This window comes from Lathyrus oleraceus, chromosome 3, assembly GCF_024323335.1.
Source record: "Lathyrus oleraceus cultivar Zhongwan6 chromosome 3, CAAS_Psat_ZW6_1.0, whole genome shotgun sequence".
Lineage (NCBI taxonomy): Eukaryota > Viridiplantae > Streptophyta > Magnoliopsida > Fabales > Fabaceae > Lathyrus > Lathyrus oleraceus.
This window is the reverse complement of record NC_066581.1, coordinates 227690382-227710296: the sequence shown is the minus strand read 5'-3', so window position 1 is coordinate 227710296 and position 19915 is coordinate 227690382. Positions and strand designations below refer to the sequence as shown.

At 36.9% G+C, this 19915-nt stretch overlaps 1 protein-coding gene across 1 annotated transcript; it reads left to right on the top strand.

Moving 5' to 3' along the window:
- Positions 1–4267: 4267 nt before the first annotated feature.
- LOC127130554 (zinc finger protein 3-like) lies at positions 4268–5282 on the top strand. Its single transcript, XM_051059542.1, has one exon. The coding sequence runs from the start codon at positions 4302–4304 to the stop codon at positions 5280–5282; it is 981 nt and encodes a 326-aa protein (XP_050915499.1). The 5' UTR covers positions 4268–4301.
- The last annotated feature ends 14633 nt before the right edge of the window (positions 5283–19915 follow it).

The window sequence follows — 19915 nt, the reverse complement described above, 5'->3', positions numbered from 1 at the left end:
GATTCTTCTAGGTTTGAGCTTATCCCTTCATCTTTTAGAAGTTGAATCCACTCATTCAAATTTTCAATGATTTATTCCTTCTTGGACTTTTCTTTAAAATTTTAAACATACTCATCTCTCGATTTAAGGAATGGATCAGGATTCTTATTTCAATTCTGAATTCTTATATATGTTTTAGCGGCAAAGGTTATAACATTATTTCTAAAAAATTTAAAGGTTGAAAAACATTAATGAAGGAAGCATTTACATTCATCTTTTTTGCCTCGTCTGTTCATTTTCTCTTGTTCGATACTTGAATAAACTTCGTAGATCATTTCAATAGTATCACACATTTCCTTGGCCGGATTAGAAATTTAGACCTAGAAAAAATTTATTTTCATTTAAAGACATAGCTAAAAGGTTTTTAGTTTTAAATTCATTTTCAAAATTCTCTTTACTCTACAGTCCAAATAAAATCATGTTTATCCATTACTTCACCATTTATATATTGAGTAGGTCAAAGAAAACGATGAATCTATTTAAATCTATTTATCAATCATTATCATCTGTCTAGGACTCTGGACTCCATTCTTCCTCCCCAATCCACTCATAGGAGCTAACATCTGATTCTAATGAGTTCAAAATGGTTCTGATTCCAATGGAAAACAAATCCTTAAAGGATTGTGTGTATCATCCACTACTTTAAGTCTGAACACTTCTCACTCAATATGGACACTAAAATTCTCATTAAGAACCATGGAACATTTAGTTATAATTAGGATTCTTGCAACATTCATGCTTGATTGTTCTTTTGTTCCATCATCATAGCATATATAGATTCCAACTAGTTTGGTAATAAATTTTAAGAATATTAGATTCCATGCATTCCGCATGACTCCATAGATCCTAAGACAAGTGACTATTTCCGAATCTATATCATTTGGGCTCCATTTTCTAAAATCTTTAAACCATTTCCTTAACCAATCATCTCCATTTTCCATTAGAGCTTAAAGTTCCCTTCCCCCTTTCTTCAAGAAGACATATATTTGCTCCCAACGAAGTCACTTTGATTGTAAAGTGTTCAATTGCAGTATGAGTGCTATCATGTGTAAGTATTTGTTTATCGTCTCCATAGGGATTAGTGCGATATCAATGTCGTTCAATAGTTACTAAGATTTTAAGCTAATGTCTGCAAGATTTATTTTAAAAGCAACGCTATGTAAAACGGATAACAGAAAAATAAAGTTTCAGAGAGATGAGAACTTGTCAGGATTGAATTTCATCTACCGATCAAATACGTAATTTATCAATCAGTTGTACATAATTATAGACATTCATCAATGTCATCACATATCACTCACAAAAGAGTTAATGTATAAACTTCAAATGATATTTCTACCTTATTGTTTAATCGACGATCTCTCAGCCTATTAAACAATACTGAGCATTAGGAATCGATACTGACGGTGAACGTTAAACCTAAAACTATGTCTATAATTTAGAATCTAAGAGAATGTTTATCCTAGATCTATATTCAAAGGGTACTTCTCAGTAATAGTTCAAATCATAAGATAAATTTGTAAACAAGAATAACATCGATATAGATTCGTGAATAGATTGTATACAACACCATGCTAATAAAAATATATACTATAACAGTAAACTTACATCCAATCCCAATAAGAGAGGGATTTAGCTACACATAGTAGCTAGATACAAAAAGAAGGATGAAGAGGAACAAGCACCCACCGCGATTTCCGAATGATAGAAGCAAATCCAACTCCGAATCTCCAAGAAGCACCCTAACTTATTGTTTCCTAAGCCTCACTCTCTCCAAAAATGGCTTTTCTCTTCAACCATAACTACCTATTTACTGAGAGTCCAAGAGATTCAAGAGAGAGAGTCCAAAAATATGATTTGGACCTATTTATACAAAGTTGAAAATTGCATGTCTCGCCCGATGAAAGTTACTTTATGACCCAGCTAGCAGTCAGAGCGCCTCAAACCGTCATTGGACAAAATATCTAATCTCTCCCGGCGAACCCAACCTCGCCCGGTGAACTAAAAATCCCAGATCCTCGTCCGGCGAGCAACACAAGTTTTTCTCCTGTAATTTATTTCTTTTAGCTCACCCCGAGCTTGCCAATGCTCTCCCGGAGAGCTTGCTTCCTCTTCGTCAATGCTCACCCGACGCGCAAGCCTGAACATCCCATCTTAGCTTTGTTCTTTGTTCTTTGTTCTTTGAATTGTGTCTTTTTCTATGGATTTTTGATACACTTTTCTGCACAATAACACACAAATCAAGGATACCAAAGCCAATTGCAATTTATACGACATTCAGTGGCAAACATGGGGAATTCAATAACGAAACCGCAAAATAGTCTGAAAAAAACAAGTTTTCATATATTAATTATAGCCCAATTTAGCACTTATCATAAAGTAACCTTTTGTATTAAAGATATTTTTAATGTTATACTTCATACATCTCCTTAGCTTTGCATTTATCTGGTATCGAAGTGAAGAAGAAGGTCGTGTTAACTGCATCAAGTCTTTTGTTTAGCTTTGTGCCCTTGTTATCCCAAGCCTTCCTAAAGTTTCCCTTCTTCCTTCTGACGTGCCTCCATTGATGATCATACTTCTGAGTATCAGTGATGATTCTCCCATTGATTTTTTTTTCTTATTCCCTTTTTAATAAATTCACAAACCTTCATTTTGCTTTATACTTTAATAAAAAAATTTAGTCCGCCCAATATCTGTATTGTTAGTTTCAATAATAAAAGTAAGAATTAGACTCTTTTAACATTTCTATCACTCTTAACATTTCTATTCCTCTATCATTATCTCCTTCTCCACATCTAAGTTATCCTTATCTATCCTTATATTTAATTATCATTATTTTAATTTAAATAAAAAATAATAGATTATTAATTGTTGCATCATCATTTTTTAATTTAAAATAACAGATAGACAAATTAAAATTTAGTCTATTCAACAAATATTTTAAAATAAAAACATCTAAATTGATAGAAAAGAATATCTATTTAAACTTTAAATTAAGTTAAATTACGAGTTTTTCCATAAGTAGTTTAATTTGAATTTTAATTCCAGTCAACTTTCTCAAATAGAAAGTCTAAGTAAAATCTTAGTAATAAAATAAAACAATTTGAGGAGATAAGACCTTATAAATATTTATAGTGATTATGCAAATAAAATATTCATATTCAAAGTTGTGACTACACATACCAAATAAAATCGTCTTAACGGCTAGTATCAGAGTAAAAAAACTAGATTAGGGTACTCATTTTCTACTAGGATATACATATTTGAGAATACATTAAAAGAATTAAAATTATAGCATACTACTAGTTCCTATTTAATTTAGGAGTACATTCTAATATTATATAATAATTTATATTTTTTTTACAAGAAATTTATGACTGAATTGACTAACAAACTAGTTTTAAAACATGTGAAAAATAAAAAGATAGATCACAACCCACAAAAATTGCTTAAAAATGAAAAATTAGCATCAACAAATATGGTTTTATTGCACTTTGTATGTCATAAATTCATTTGTGTAAAACTATCGATGCCAAAAGATCAAGTTTGTCTTCACTGCTTAATTTACTTTTATAATAATAATAATAATAATAATAATAATAATAATAATAATAATAATAATAATAATAATAATAATAATTATTATTATTATTATTATTATTATTATTATTATTATTATAATTTTATAAATCTTGATTTGGAAACTACCTGGTGAGTTGACCAATATAATTAATGAATACAAAAAATTAAATTAATTTTGACATTAATTTTTCAATAATATAATATTCATTAAATATATATTTATTATATAATATAATAAAAAAGATAATATCAATATTGTTAGGTTGAATATTTTTTATTGTGTTTTAAATTTAAACCTAAAATATTTAAGTCTAATGTATAAATTTATAATGTTATTTCTTTTTGAGTCTATGGATTTAAAATAAAATATATACCAATTTAAATAAAAAATAACTCAAGTTGTGTAATGTTAAAAATTGACCTTAATTAATGGTGTATTTTTCTTATAATCTCTATTTCTTGTTGACCCACCTTAATTAATTAATAGTGTATTTTCCTTAAAATCTCTCTTTCTTGTTGACCATAAAATAAGTTTATCCTTGTATATTTTTTTTCCTAGTATAATCATTCAAAGGTAGTTTATCCATGATAAATACTTCTCATTAGCAATTATCAAACCACACAAGTTTGTTTTCTCCCTAAAAAAAGTTCTATATCTTTTATTTTGTGGTTTTAAAAAAATGTCTGAAAGAATTTTCATCAGAAATGTTGAAGATAAAAAATCAAAACACAAAATGGTTGAAGAATCAAAGTCAAAACCGAGGAAGGAATCAAAATATATTATACCATCCTCCGAAGTTGATTCTGAGAAAGGCAAAAGGGTAAAAGAGACGGAGGCAAAACTGCATGAAGAACTCAAGGTAATAACACCATCTGTTGAATCTAAAGATTTATTGACTCTTGGACTTGTTAATAGCAACAAGCCAACTTCCATTTTGTTAGAGAACGATGAACATTCAAGTTCGTCTCAAAATGTTGCTAAAGTTTTACCTGAGCAAAAAGTGAAGGAATTTCTTTGTCTTTTTTGTAACAAGAAGTTCTCAACTTCTCAAGCGCTTGGAGGTCACCAAAACGCTCATAAGCGTGAACGTGTCTTCAAAAAAATTGAACGAAAAAGGAGGGAGGAAGAAATGGATTCAATCTTAAGGTATAGACCTAGTTATCCATACCCTTATCCTTATTCAAGCCCTATTCACTATCAAGGGTATCCTTATTTTTGTGGAAATTTGCAGCAACCAATTGACACTCATACGAACAATACCATGTCTTCTTGGCTTGGTTTTCCATATGGTGGCTATGGAGGGACGTATATGCCAAATACACCCTCCCCACCAACTCCATTTGTTATGTCAATGCCAAAGTCACCCCTCATATCACAACAATTTGCGATGAATAATTTTTTTACCAGAAATCAAACTCTTCCACTACCAATTCCTCAAAGGTCAAACACTGTGGAATTGAGACTTTCTGTTCAAGCTAATCAACCCCCTTCATCTGGTGAGGGTGCAGAAGGAAGTTCCAATGCTCAATTTCCTTCTTGTGATCTTCCAATAGAAACTCGTGATTTTATTGGAGAAAGGAGCCTTCTAGCAGAACTTGATGTGTCTTCATCATCAAAACAATCAACATTGGAGGAACTCGACTTGAATCTCAAACTTTAAGATTTGGTGTCTACCTAATAAAAATGCATTAGGCACATATTGTGACATCATGTTTTCATGGTCACTTTATCGTTTAATTTATGTTTTGTTGCTTTGGTTTATTTTCTTATGTATCTTTATGTAATTTGTTTCATGAATGAATAAAATCTATGTCTTTTTTATTAATATTAATAGATTTAATTATTAAGTAAATCTATGCCTTCTTCCCTTATCCGAACATTTTCATAGGAATTTCATAAATTAAGAATCAAATTTTCTCAATAAATTTTGAACTATTTTCAAACGAAACATAATTTTAGAGCTAAATTGCAAGGATCGTAGCAAGATGAAAAATCAAATTATGAGTTATCTTACTTGAGTTATGTTACTTTGTTTAATTTTTTTAATCAAATACTTGTCTTATGAAATTCATTGTTTGATTAAAAAAAATCACACAACTATTTCCCTCTCTTTAAATATGAGATAAAACAAAAGTCATATTTACAATAATGTTCATGGATCCATTCTAAAGCTTCCTTAATTTCCAAGGAACCACGAAAGGGTTAGATAAAGCTTCAACTACTAGAAGAGAGTATGTTTGATCCAAAGGTTTGACCAAGACTTGTCGGAGGCAATCTGTACTGCTCTAATAATCGCTTTTCACTCATCATGAAAAGATGAGGGGAGGGAAAGATACCCCGAGAATGCAAGAATTGGATATCCACAACCATCTCTGAAAATACCACCACAATCTGACCTTCCATTTCCATGGCTATTGGTTTCATCTTAGTTTCTAAGATGAAATCATCCACGACGGAGGTTGTAATCAGGTTGGTGTTGTTGATGTTGGGTGTGAATATGGAAATAGAACAACGTTCTAGATGAGGGTGAATAAGCCCTTGTTAAAAAATTCAACTGATTTTCAAAAAATAGAATATCATAGATTTTTCAAAAGTGTGCGCGAAAGGTTTGAAACAAAATATGAAGATTATACTTTTATTGGAACTTGATCACGTTAGTACTTAATAAGTCTACAAATACAAATTGATGGTTTTATGATGATACAGAAAGCACTACGCCAAAAACTGGAATAGACAGCGCACCTTAGAGGGCGCTTTCTTAAAGAAGCGCACTCTAAAGTGAAGAGAAAAATAAGGAGGAATAGACAGCGCACTTTAGAGGGCGCTTTTGAAACAAAGCGCCCTCTAAAGTGAAGCAAAAAAATAATGAGGAAATGGAGGGACACCAATAGAGGGCGCGTTTATGAAAGCGCCCTCTAAGGATACCCTTAGAGGGCGCTTCTAAGAAAGCGCTCTCTAAGTCCATGTACAACAGCGCACTTTAGAGAGCGCTTTTGTAACAAAGCGCCCTCTAAAGTGAAGCAAAAAAATAATGAGGAAATGGAGGGACAACAATAGAGGGCGCGTTTATGAAAGCGCCCTCTAAGGATACCCTTAGAGGGCGCTTCTAAGAAAGCGCTCTCTAAGTCCATGTACAACAGCGCACTTTAGAGGGCGCTTTATTACAAAAGCGCCCTCTAAAGTGAAGCGAAATAATGAGGAAATGGAGGGACAACAATAGAGGGCGCGTTTATGAAAGCGCCCTCTAAGGATACCCTTAGAGGGCGCTTCTAAGAAAGCGCTCTCTAAGTCCATGTACAACAGCGCACTTTAGAGGGCGCTTTATTACAAAAGCGCTGTCTAAAGTGAAGCGAAAAAATAAGGAGCAATAGACAGCGCACCTTAGAGGGCGCTTTTTTTTTCCACAAGCGCCCTCTAAGGTCCCCTTTAGTAAACATTAAAATTATAACATACTGCGCGTTTTGTTATTTCACTCTCTGTTATTTTCGTTCTTTTTCACGTTAGGGTTCTAAGGCGTTCTCCTTCCACCTCTGTTAGATCTACGATGTTTCCTCCTTCTGGCACCAAAGGTACGTTTGTTTCGTTTTAGCTTTGCCCTATTTGGAAAAGAAAGAAAAGAAAGAAGGAAAAAATCTAATTGGAAATAAAATCGTGGCAGTATCAAGGGTCGAACGGGATCAAGTGCATTTGTATGTTCTGCACAATGAGAATGAGGTTGAGCCGTATGTTGAAATTCACAAGGATGTTCTCCGAGGTTTAAATCCCAATAGAAATGAAAATTGGATAGTACGAGAGCACAATCGATGTTTTATACCTTGGTTTAAGGATCATATTTATTCAAAGTATTATTCAGATCCCGCTTCAATAACAGAAAGGTTGAGATGCTTAGCATATGGTCCAAGTTTCCATGTTTTTTCTTATAGCGCATACGCGATTAATGGATACACATTTTATACCAAAGAACAAGATGATAAAAGTACTATGCAGAATAGTGGTGTCACCGTGGTAGCTGAAGCAATGCACATATCAAGTGTGAAGGACTTAAACCCCAAATTTGCAAATCTGTCGTATTTTGGTGTTATCGAGCGCATTTGGGTGTTTGATTATGAGAAGTTTCAGATTCCTATATTTGGTTGCAAGTGGGTTGAAAATAATAACGGCATTCGAATGGATAAGTCAGGATTTTTGCAAGTGGATCTTAATAGGGTGGGATACAAAGATGAGTCTTTTATTCTAGCCTCTCAAGCTAGACAAGTGTTCTATGTCAATGATCTGAAAAGTACGAAATGGTCTATAGTTCTTTTTTCCAACAAAGTAATTGATGAAAACACTGGAGATCAAGGTGATATTGATGTTGAGATTGAATCGTTTACCAGAAATGATCAAGATGAGAATAATATATCAAATGATTCATATATTAGAAATGATCATAATGAGGGTATTTGGATCAATCCAACCGTCCGTGTTGTTAAGAGACATGTAGAACATATTCCAACCAAGAAAAGAAAGAGAACTTAGTGAAAAAGGTACAGGTCAAATGATTTTAATTGTTTTCTTTATTACAGGTAAAATGACTTTTATGATTTTAATTGTTTTTACATTTGTCATCTGATTTTAATTGTTTTCTTTTTTACAGGTAAAATGGCTATTATGAAGTCAATCATTCGTGCAAGGGGCAAGGGATGCTCGAAAGTATCAATTGATATTTGTTTAGATGGAGATGCTCTATTATCGTCAAGCCTCGTTCGCGTAGATGATGATGCTGGATATTTGAAAGTATCCCTCTACGACAATGGAACATGTCCATCTAAACATATATCAATTCTATCTTCAAAAGATAAGGGTTCAATGTTGGCAAGTTACATTGGTTTCCTTGTTCGACAACATATTCCGATTACATGTGATAATTGGAGAAGTCCGGACTTGAAGGTTGGCAAAGAAAAAATATGGTCGGAGATACAGGTACTTACCATATATTGTTATATGTTTTTTGTTGCATCAACTTTGCAGCCCTGTATTGTAGGCAGAATTTAGGACTTCTCAAAGTTGATTTCTTTATACTTTGTCGTTCATAAAATACACCACTAAATTCTCTGCGTTTAATTTTTAATTTTTTTTCATCAGGCTTGTGTCTCAATAGAGGATGGGTATCTACCTAAAGTTACTTTTGTAGTGGTCCAAAAGAGACATCACACCCGTCTCTTTCCTGTCAACCCCAAAGAGACCGATAGAAGTGGAAAAATTATGCCAGGTTTTTTCAATATATTTCTCAACGCAGCTGGTATATATTATCATTTGAATTTATCACTTTTTGCTGATTTTGTTGTTCTAAATTGTCAAAGGAACCGTGGTAGACACCGGCATTTGTCACCCTAGGGAATTTGATTTTTACCTTAACAGCCATGCAGGAATTCAGGTAATATTAGCTATGTCATTTAACTTTATGCCATTGTTTACTATTTGTTGCTCAATCGCCTTTTGACAGTTCCGTGTTATTTGTATTTGGACGTGTTCTTTTTGCAGGGGACTACTTATGCTGCCATCTGTTGTTTTGGTTGAGCCTTATTTTGTATGGATGTGCGATAGAACTACTAGACAGCTTTTGGATATACAGAACATGTTTGCCACCATGGGTGGATGGGCGTTTTTGTTTAGTATTGGTTAGAACTACTAGACAGATTTTGGATACAGTGGTCACTGGGTGTTGGTTGCTATGTTTTATTCTCTTAATTGTAGTACTTTGAGAATATGTTGTTGTATATTGTTGATCAAAGAATCATATATTAATGTTGTATATATGGAGGATTAATGTTGTATATAAATGGATTCATGTTGTATATATCAATGGATTAATGGTGTATAACATTGGATTAAAGGATGAAATCAATATGAATTTTACACTTTTGCAGCATGCGAACAGGTTACCAATTAAATATATATCCACTGTTTTTCAAACAAATTTTTTTAAAATAACTAACACTTTAGAGAGCGCTTTGTCCAGAAAGCGCCCTCTAAACACTTTACATTGACAACTTTAGAGGGCGCTTTTTCCTGAAAGCGCCCTCTAAACACTTTACATTGACAACTTTAGAGGGCGTTTTTTCCTGAAAGCGCCCTCTAAACACTTTACAATGACAACTTTAGAGGGCGCTTTTTCCTGAAAGCGCCCTCTAAACACTTTACATTGACAACTTTAGAGGGCGCTTTTTCCTGAAAGCGCCCTCTAAACACTTTACAATGACAACTTTAGAGGGCGCTTTTTCCTGAAAGCGCCCTCTAAACACTTTACACTGACAACTTTAGAGGGCGCTTTTACCAGAAAGCGCCCTCTAAGGTGTCCCTGTATGGACCACTCCAGAGGGCGCTTTTTTCTTAAAGCGCACTATAATGTGGCCACTTTAGACAGCGCTTTCTCCAGGAGAACAAAGCGCTGTCTTTACCTATGCCAGCGCCAGATTAGAGGGCGCTTAAAAGCGCTGTTATAGGCCAAAATAAGCGCCCTCTTTTCCCTTATTTGGCGTAGTGAAGGTATTCAATTGATCAACTGTACATTTCATGAGACATGTTTATACAACGATTCAATATCAATGAATTATAACCTCAATTTTTTCTCAGAATTTAATCACAAATACAACTCGATTAGGCACCAATTCTAACAAAATTTAAACTTACGTAATAAATCACTACCAATTGAATAAGTGATAAACTACACTAGAATTGGAATACCTAAGCATGCAATATCCTCTGAAAAGTAAATTCAAGAGTACGAGAGAGAGAGAGAGAGAGAGAGAGAGAGAGAGAGAGTACACTGGGATTTAGAGTGCTTCGGTGTTCGCCCTCTCTTTGCCTACTGCACTCTCTAATGGTTTCTCATTGGAACATGCATCGTTCCTTTTTATTTTGAAAAATATTGTCATAGTTCATACAACCACTGATCCACAATATTGCTGAGAAAAATAAATCTCCTATCCAGATATGGACTTGTATATAGCGTAATACCAAACTCTTATGCATAATCTTTACTCGATTCATGCATATTGAATCTTCTAGTATCACCAATCTTCTCCAAGCCTTTGTGTGTAACAATCACCTATTGGTCCTATCGATTCTTTGAGCGATGAGCTATTTGAAGATTTAAGAAGAATATTGTCTTATCTATTGCCTTCCACATAATCACTACCAAAAAAATCTAGAGAGAAGAACCTCCTTCTTTTCAATAGAATTTGTCAACACCAATGATAGAAACCTCATTGTTTCAAGCTACTTGAAAATCTCAACCAAATAACAATTAGTTTCTATCAGGAAAATTGGCTTCCTCCTTTTTCATTGCATTTGATACTATATATAATAGTGTCAGTAATTACAGGTAATTACAATTCATAATGACTAATTATCATTCGTAATGACTAATTTCCTATTCTATGAAAGTAAATTATTCACAATAAATACAAAGATTATTTCCTAATTAACACCCCCCTCAAATTGATGCGGCTGGTCAAAGAGCATAAATTTGCTAACAAGAAACCGATGTCGTGGGCGTGGAACAACCTTGGTAAGAATATTTGTAGCCTATAACTGAGTACTTACGTGAGGAAGTGATATCATTCGATCATCGTAGGCGTCACGTCTTGAATGACAATCAACTTCTATATGTTTGGTTCTTTCATGAAAAACAGGATTTGCAACAATTTGAGTGGCACTTGTATTGTCAACATAAAGTGAAGTTGGCTCTGTTTGGAGAAATCCAAGTTCAAGAAAAAGACCACGAAGCCAAAGTATTTTTGAACAAACAACAAACATGGCCCAATACTTTGATTTAGTAGAAGATTTAGAAACTCTTTCTTGCTTCTTACTTTTCCATGAGAATAATGAAGAACCAAGAAACATGCACCAACCAATAACAAATCGACGAGTATCAGGATACCCTGCCAAATCAACATCACTATAAGCACTCAACTGAAGAGAAATTCCAACTGAAAGAATAATTCACAGTGAGAGGTTACCTTTAAGTAGAGAATTATACGACGAACAGCAACCAAGTGAAGATGGCGAGGAGAATACATGAATTGGCTTACTTGTTGAACATCAAAAGATATGTCAGGGCGAGTAATAGTCAAATAATTGAGGCTACCCACAAGTTGTCGATACAATAAGCGATCAGGTAAAATATCACCATTATCACGATGATATTTAACATTAACCTCAAGAGGAGTATCTAACGGATTAGCCGATTTGAAACAGGTCATAGAAATAAAATATGTAACATACTTGTGTTGATGGAGAAAGATACCCTTGGATGTAGAATGAACCTAAAGACCAAGAAAATAGTGTATATTAACCAAATCTTTTATGTGAAATGAGGCCTGTAATTATTGCTTAAGTTGCTGAATGAAAGCATGATCAGGACCAGTAATAACTGTAACACCTCAAAATTTGCCCTCCTCTTCTTGGGACTAGTTTAGCATATTGCATTTCATGTTTTAGGACATTAGGCATTTGCATATTGCATATCATGTGGAAATAATGAACTCATCCTCCAAAGTCTTTTCAGAGATGGAGAAGTGACACGGTTCAAGCCTGAGGGTCTTAATGAATTGATGATCAATCATCTGAGGGTTTTGCATCTCATCAGGGATTCTTGATCCTTCAAAGGTTGAGCATTATCTTGGTTGTAAGGGTATGTCACCATCATCATGGTTCTATCATCATCCAGGGTTTCATTGTGCTTGCCCAAGTTCCTTTGGATTAGGGTTTTGACCTCTGGTCAACCCTAATCAGTGACTTCCATTCCAACCAGGGATTTTCAAGGAGGTGAAGTATTCTATTGAGATGGAGATCACATGGTTATGTGGAGAGCTTATTGGAGCTAGGGGTTCATTTCTGAGCCATTTCATCAGGTGGTAGAGGCTCAAGGTCCACAGTGCATTTTCAAGTCATATGGGCCCCTTAAAAGTCAACTGAAAGTCAACTGAGGGCTAGGAGGGGGAGAAATGAGTTGAGACACTTCATTCATGTCCCAAAGAGGTTCATTCATCATGTCAAACACATACCTTGAAGAATTTGAATTCAGATCAAAAGTTTCCCAAAATGGAAAGTGACCTGTAATTGAAAGTTTCCAAAAATAGCAAGTTTTTGGACCATCTTCAACTTGACTTTCCCACATCAAGGAAGCTTCAAATAAAATTTTGTCCAACATGAAAGTTGAAGATCTTTCTCTCCCATTTCCAAAAAGTCAAAGATCATGAATTTATGATGAATGGTTGAGGAGTTATGCTCAAATGATCATCAAGTGTGCATGGAACTTCCAAATGCCATAACTTTTGAACCAAAGCTCCAAAATGAGTCCCTCTTTTTGCAAATTTCTTGTCTTGACCTATAATTTCCAAATCCATCATGGCATTGCATGAAATTTCATCACATGACCATTTGCTCATTCATGAACATTTTGGAGGGAAAATGCCAAATTCAAATTTGGTGCATCACATGAGTAAAATACCACTTGCCTTGTGTTTTTTGGCTGATTTTAAGTGAATGTGAGCATTTGCATGCTACTATTCACGTGGTGCATGGCCATGATACATCATTTTCCATTTTTTGCATTCCATTCCAATTATTGCTAATTTTCATTAACCATCACAAATTAGGATTAGCATGGTAATTAGCATGGCATATAAATAGTAAATCATAACAGAATTTTCAGTTTACACATTTTCTAGATCTAGAATTTTCTCTTCCCTCCAAAATTCTCTCTCATTGAAATTCAAAATTTCTTCACACAAGGCATGAATTTCTCTGCATATTCTGGTTCAGCATGCATCATTGAGTAGGATTTGGTCTTTGGTTTGAAGAAATTGGTGAAGATTCATATGCATCAAGCTCAAGAACATGAAGATGGAAGTTCCAAATTAAGCAAGATTTAGGTCGTGGCAAGCATCCATTTCTACATCAAGCTTCATAACAAGAGCAAAGGAGAAGATCTACACACTTTTGAGGCTTTGAACACGCTGTTTTCATCACTGCCATTCTAAGTTGGTGAAAATTCGAAGCTCTTAATTCTTAATTTTATGGACATGTTATGGTAGATCTTTGCATGCTGGTTATTCTGATATAAATTTCATGAAATTTGGATGAAAAATGAAGAAGTTATGTTGAATTAAAGTTTAGATCTAGGTTTGTTATTTGCTTCGATCCAGAAAATCTATAGAGAATTAGGCCAAACCATTAGCATATCTGAGATCTACAGGCCGAGACCTTTCCAATGATATAAACTTTATAAAATTCTGCAAAAAAAAAAAATGTTGAGCATGTTGTTGCACCACCGTCTTCATGAAGAAGACGGTGGAAACCACCGCCAGGAACTGTAGCGCCGCCGCCTATGGAAACTTAAGGTTTGAGCACCAAAACGGCGCCGTTTTGCCCAGCGCCCCAACCTGCTTCGATTCCCAGGCGCAACATTGGAAATGTTTTTTTTATTTTTTCAGCCTTGGCCTAAAACGGCGTCGTTTTGGGAAGCGCATATCCTCACTTCGATTCCAGCTGACAGCGTTTTTCAAATTAACCTCACCTTTTCCATTTCTTTCCATTTTTCAACATTTATTTCATATTATTTCCAAATATTTTACTTAACTTCAAAAAATCCTAACAAATTGAAAATTAATCCATATAATTCCAAATTTTTTCTCACATGTTTATATGGATGTCTAGTATTTTGTGGTTGTGATTTCATGATTTTATCATTTCTGGAATTTTAAATGTGTTTGGTTCTTTGGACATGTATGCAAATGTGACATGCTTCATTCATTCTATTGTGAAATGCTCATACATTGGTCAATTGATTTGAAATTTGGTGTGATAATTCCTAACATGTTGCATGATTTTTGAGGCTTGGTTGTGCATTTTTATCATTTTTCATCTCTGTCTTAGGCACATGGATGTATGGTGTGACAATGTGTGTCACACAATTTGTTGTCATACTTGTTCATTTTCATTTCTAGGTCAATTGAGCTCCTCTGGTTCCAATCTTTTGCATGAGGCTTGTGTTTAACACGTTGTATGCACATAAAAATTTCCATGATTGTTTGATTCATTTCTGTTTTAATGTGGAATTTTGATTCTTGATGTCCAATTGTGTGCTTTGTAATTGCCTTTGCCATATCTTGCTCATGAGATGACTTTGCCATTTGTTTTGAGTTTGGTCCTTTTTAGGACATGTTCTTATTTGATTAAATATGCTTCATGCTGAATATCCACTTCTGTTTTGGCTTTTTGCTATGCCTTTGACCCTAGCCTTTGTGCTAGTGGTTTGGACTCATCTTTTGAGCTTTGTATTTCAGGTTCAAGCTATTAGCTCTAGTGGTTGATGCAATCTCATGACTTGAGATGCAAATTTGCTTTGTACACTAACCATGGTTGTGTTGTAGGTTCCTTGGTGATAAACTCACTTGAGTTGTTGAGTTGTTGACTTGCCTTGTGTGCATATTGGTTGTAACACTGTTGACTGTTTGTTGGATTTGTTTGAATGTGAATATTGACTTGTTTGACTTTCGCACAGGTACTTTAGCCGCTTTAGCTCATTGCTTGAGCTTTGCTTTGCTTGTGGTTGACATACCACCTAGGTAACCATTCTATTCTCCATGTAGTCTGGAAGTCCTGCCATTTCTTTTGGCAGGCACCTGTCTTAAGCCCTCCTTAAGAGGCAATGCTTGTGATTGTTTATATTTGTGTCATGTAATTCAAAGTCCTCCTAAGTGAAGAGGCATTGGCAGATAGAAGGGATTTGCAATCAATCCCCTGCTATTCAGTTGAGTCTTTCATTATGCTCGCACTACGTGTTGAGGCTTTTGAATAAAAACCCAAAATCTTGTATAGTCAGTCAGGTGGAATAGGGTCCCTCATTCTGGACCCCCGCACCTTCTTTATCTTGAGCTCACCCTGGCCAGGGTTAAGAGCTATGAGGTCTTACCCTCATTACCTTTCATCTGCTCACCCTGACGGTCAATGTCAGTGGTTAAGAGCCTCAGATACCCCTTCCAGTGTTGGCTTGTTTGTCGAGGTTGATATGACCCCTTGACTAAAGCCCAGCCTTGTATGAGCCGCTTGTTTGCATATAGTGTGTGATACCTGTTCACCTGTGATGTTTACTTGCTATTTATTTGCTGTTTCAACTTGCTTCCTGTGCGAGTTAGGATCTGTTTAGATACCTCAACCTAGGACTATTGTGGATTGCATGACAACTATTAGGCTCGAGTCAGTCTCCCTTTTAGTTTGTTATTCCCCGGTCTCTGGTTAGGAGAAAGTTTCTCCCCTGTTAAGGGGAACTACGTCGCCCTGATCCTCATACCAGATGAGGTACGTAGGCAGGAGATCGTGCAAGATCTCTCCGGGCGCCCCTTTTTCTTTTTGTGTGTGTTTTTCTTGACAGCTATTAGGTCCGAGTTCCAGACTCCCTTTTAGTCTGTGTGTTCAACATCTTTGTTTCTTCTAACGTCTCAGCGTCTTCTTGGTGTTTGTGTGACAGTTATTAGGCTCGAGTGCCAGACTCCCTATTAACTTGTCTGTTTGATAACCTTTTTGTGTGTGTTAGGAGATGGATGTAAGACCAGCGATTGACATTCCGTATCCTATTTGCGTTTGTTTGTTCGGAGTCAGACGTAAGACCAACCATTGGCAGTCTGTTTCCGTTTGTGTGTTTCTTTTGACGTCTCAGCGTCTTTGTATTGAGTTTTGTTTTGGCGTGCGTTAGCTGAACTACGAGTGTTCTGATTCTTCTCTGGATAAATAAGATACGTAGGCATAGGATGCGATATCCTAGCGAGTCCGTTTTCCATTTCCCCGAACTACATCGCCCTGATCCTCATACCAGATGAGGTACGTAGGCAGGAGATCATGCGAGATCTCTCCGGGCGCCCCTTTTTCTTTTTGTGTGTGTTTTGCTTGACAACTATTAGGTCCGAGTTCCAGACTCCCTTTTAGTCTGTTTGTTCAACATCTTTGTTTCTTCTGACGTCTCAGCGTCTTCTTGGTGTTTGTGTGACAGTTATTAGGCTCGAATGCCAGACTCCCTATTAACTTGTCTGTTTGATAACCTTTTTGTGTGTGTTAGGAGATGGATGTAAGACCAGCGATTGGCATTTCGTATCCTATTTGCGTTTGTTTGTTCAGAGTCAGACGTAAGACCAGCCATTGGCAGTCTGTTTCCGTTTGTGTGTTTCTTTTGACGTCTCAGCGTCTTTGTATTGAGTTTTGTTTCGGCGTTCGTTAGCCGAACTATGAGTGTTCTAATTCTTCTCTGGATAGAGAAGATACGTAGGCATAGGATGCAATATCCTAGCGAGCCCATTTTCCATTTCCCCGAACTACGTCGACTCTGATGTTTGTTTCTGACAAACTACGTAGGCCCAGGATGCGATATCCTGCCGAGTCCGCTTCCTCCGTCTTCTTCCCTCTGTGTTTTATTCCAGTGTGTGTGCATTCTTTTGAGCAGTTATTTAGCAACCTTATTCTATTCTTTTGATCGTGGATCCCGTCGAATACGACGGACGTGAGGGGTGATAATATCTTCCCCTTGCGTAACCGACTCCCGTACCTTGTAATCTCCGGTCGTAAGACCATTCCTTTCCAGGTTTACTTCGAGCGTTTCCTTTCCCTCCTTTGGGATAAATAACGCACGGTGGCGGCTCTGTTTGATTTGTCTTTTGCCGCCGGTTGTTTTTCGCGTTGCGACAGCTGGCGACTCTGCTGGGGACTTCGAAGTTGACCTATTGCTGGTCCATCTTCCCTAAGCGAGTCAATCCTAGCGCTCTCTAGGGTAGTTTTAGTTGCTTTTGCTGTTTTATTTATGGCATTTATGATTGTTGTACTGTGTATATATTTGCATATATGTTTGCATGCATCATATTATCATTGTGCTGGATTTTGTATAGGTTGGTTCCTCTGATTTGGGGTGGGTGTTCTGAGTGGGGCTAAAACCCAGGCCCGAGTATACACCTAGGATTAGTGTGGTCTCACGTTTCCTCACATGTTGGATCAGCATGTTGTTGCGACGTGACATACCACAAGCCGGACGAGGTTCATCTGAGAGAGTCCTTCCGGGTGGAGTTATTCCACTTTGGTTGGGTTATCTCTTTTGAGCTGTTGACTTCGGTGACCGTTCTTTCCCGGATCTTTGGTTTAGATGATCTTAAGAGAGCTGCAACGGCACACCCGAAAGGGCAAACCCGTTGAGTATCTTTGCCCGATTGTCGAGACCATTATCCGCCTTAGGATGACCTTGTTAGAATTCACCTGTGAGGGGAGGGTTGATTCTTACAGATGAATGTTTCTGTTGGTGAATCTGGGATGGTGACTAATGGTTCATTTCTTGAGCTGGGTTCTATTTATGAGGCGGATTTATGGATATTTATTTCTGAGACGCCGGAGTTCTGTCCGCGGTATTTATCAGTGGGGATCCGTTTATTTCAGGATTCCCTGGGTTGATTCAGATGTTGTTGTGGTTATCAGTTCAGTGATTGTCTGGTGATGATGGTGATATATCCTCTGGTTCCGTTTATTTCGGAACCTCCCAAGTCGGATTTATGATTATTCAGTCCCTCGGATGGTTGTGATCAGAGACCGGGGTTTCCGTACAGTTGATGATCAAATGACTTGGAGGATGGCACAGTGCATTGCATGCATGCATCAACATCATTCCCATTTTGCATTTATCTGCATCTAACTCATGTTTATCCATATGCAGGGCACATTCTTGATTGAGATTCTGGTTAAGAGACTTCTTCGTTCCAGATATGTGAGCCGGTTTGAAAGACGGCATTGTCTACAGTTTCTTTGATCCAAAGATTGGTGTGCTGAAAGATATGATAGCATTGATTACGCCTGACCGTGTGGGGATGTTCCGTGAGACTTATGGTGGTATCCTTAAGGTGGTTTTCAGGCTCACAGATACAGATAGGAGTGCCATCCTGGTTTGAGATGTTTCGTCTTCCCGGATTACTTGTTGGGACCTTTGATGGAGGACTATGCCAGTATCCTGGGTATTCAGGTCAGAGACCAGATTCCATTCTATGTCACTAAGGATGAACCCGGTGTTGCTGAGATTTCTCGTGCTCTTTATTTGAGCCCAGAGGTGACTAAGGGGGGTTTGAAGGAGAAGGGAAAGTTGCCCGGTTTTCATTTGAGTTTCTTGGAGGCTAAAGCCAAGGAGCATGCTATTTTGGGTGATTGGAAGGTTGTTTGTGCTCTGCTTGCTGTGAGCATCTATGGAATCATCTTGTTCCCTAATCAGAAGAACTTTGTGGATGTTAATGCCATCCGGTTGTTTACTCAGAGGAACCCTATTCCTACCCTGGTTGGGGATGTTTATTACTCGGTCCATAATCGGAACGAGAAGCGGCGTGGAGGTTTGATCAGATGTTGTGCTTAACTGTTATACAAGTGGTTCATGGGGTATTTGCCTTCCAGAGGTGCCTTTGCTTTTGTTCTTCTTGACCATACTGTGAATTGGGCGACCAAGCTGATGGGTTTACGAGCCAAGGACATTGCTTGGACTCATAATGGTATGGCTGGACGAGACTTCATTTATAGTTCTGGGAGCTTTCCCAATGTGCCTCTTATAGGAGTTCAAGGTTGCATTAACTACAACCCGACACTTCTTAGGAGGCAAATGGGGGTTGCTGTGGAGGTTCCTCCTCTCGAGCGTGAGATTCAGGAGTCTTTCTGTTTCCCGGCTGAGGGTAATCTGACACAGTTGAGGCAAGTGTCTGGGGCATGGCGTAACATTCAGAGAAAGGGCAAGGTTCCTTTTGGTAGGGTTAATAATAGGTCTTTTCCTCTGTTTGATGATTGACTCAGAAAGAGGATTGAGCTCACGCATCTACCATTTCCTAGGGGTGATCCTTGGTGTCCGTTGATTGAGGGGCCATGTTCTTCTGTCAGCATGGAAGAATTCCTTGAGATGAAGAAAGCCAGAGATCAGCTGCAAGCAGAGAAGACTGAGTTGGAGATGAGTGTTGCTAGAATTCAGATGGCTAATCAGGAAATCAAAGGGAAAATAGAAGACCAGGATAAGAGACATGCTCTTGTGGTGAAGCGTTTTGAGATAGACACCGCTTATTATGGCAAGGTCAGCCAAGCTTTAGAGTCATCCACGAGGGAGCATGACATTACCAAGGAGAAGCTGGCTAGAGCTTCGAAGGTCATTGAAGATGAGAAGAGAAGACAAATTCTTGTGAAGAATCAGAGGGAAGTCAGAGTCAGAGTCCTTATCGCCGAGTGGGAAGCAAAGCTGAAGATTAAGGA

Bases quoted from the DNA above. Each gene is read 5' to 3' on its own strand.
- LOC127130554 (XM_051059542.1), top strand. From the start codon at position 4,302: ATGTCTGAAAGAATTTTCATCAGAAATGTTGAAGATAAAAAATCAAAA.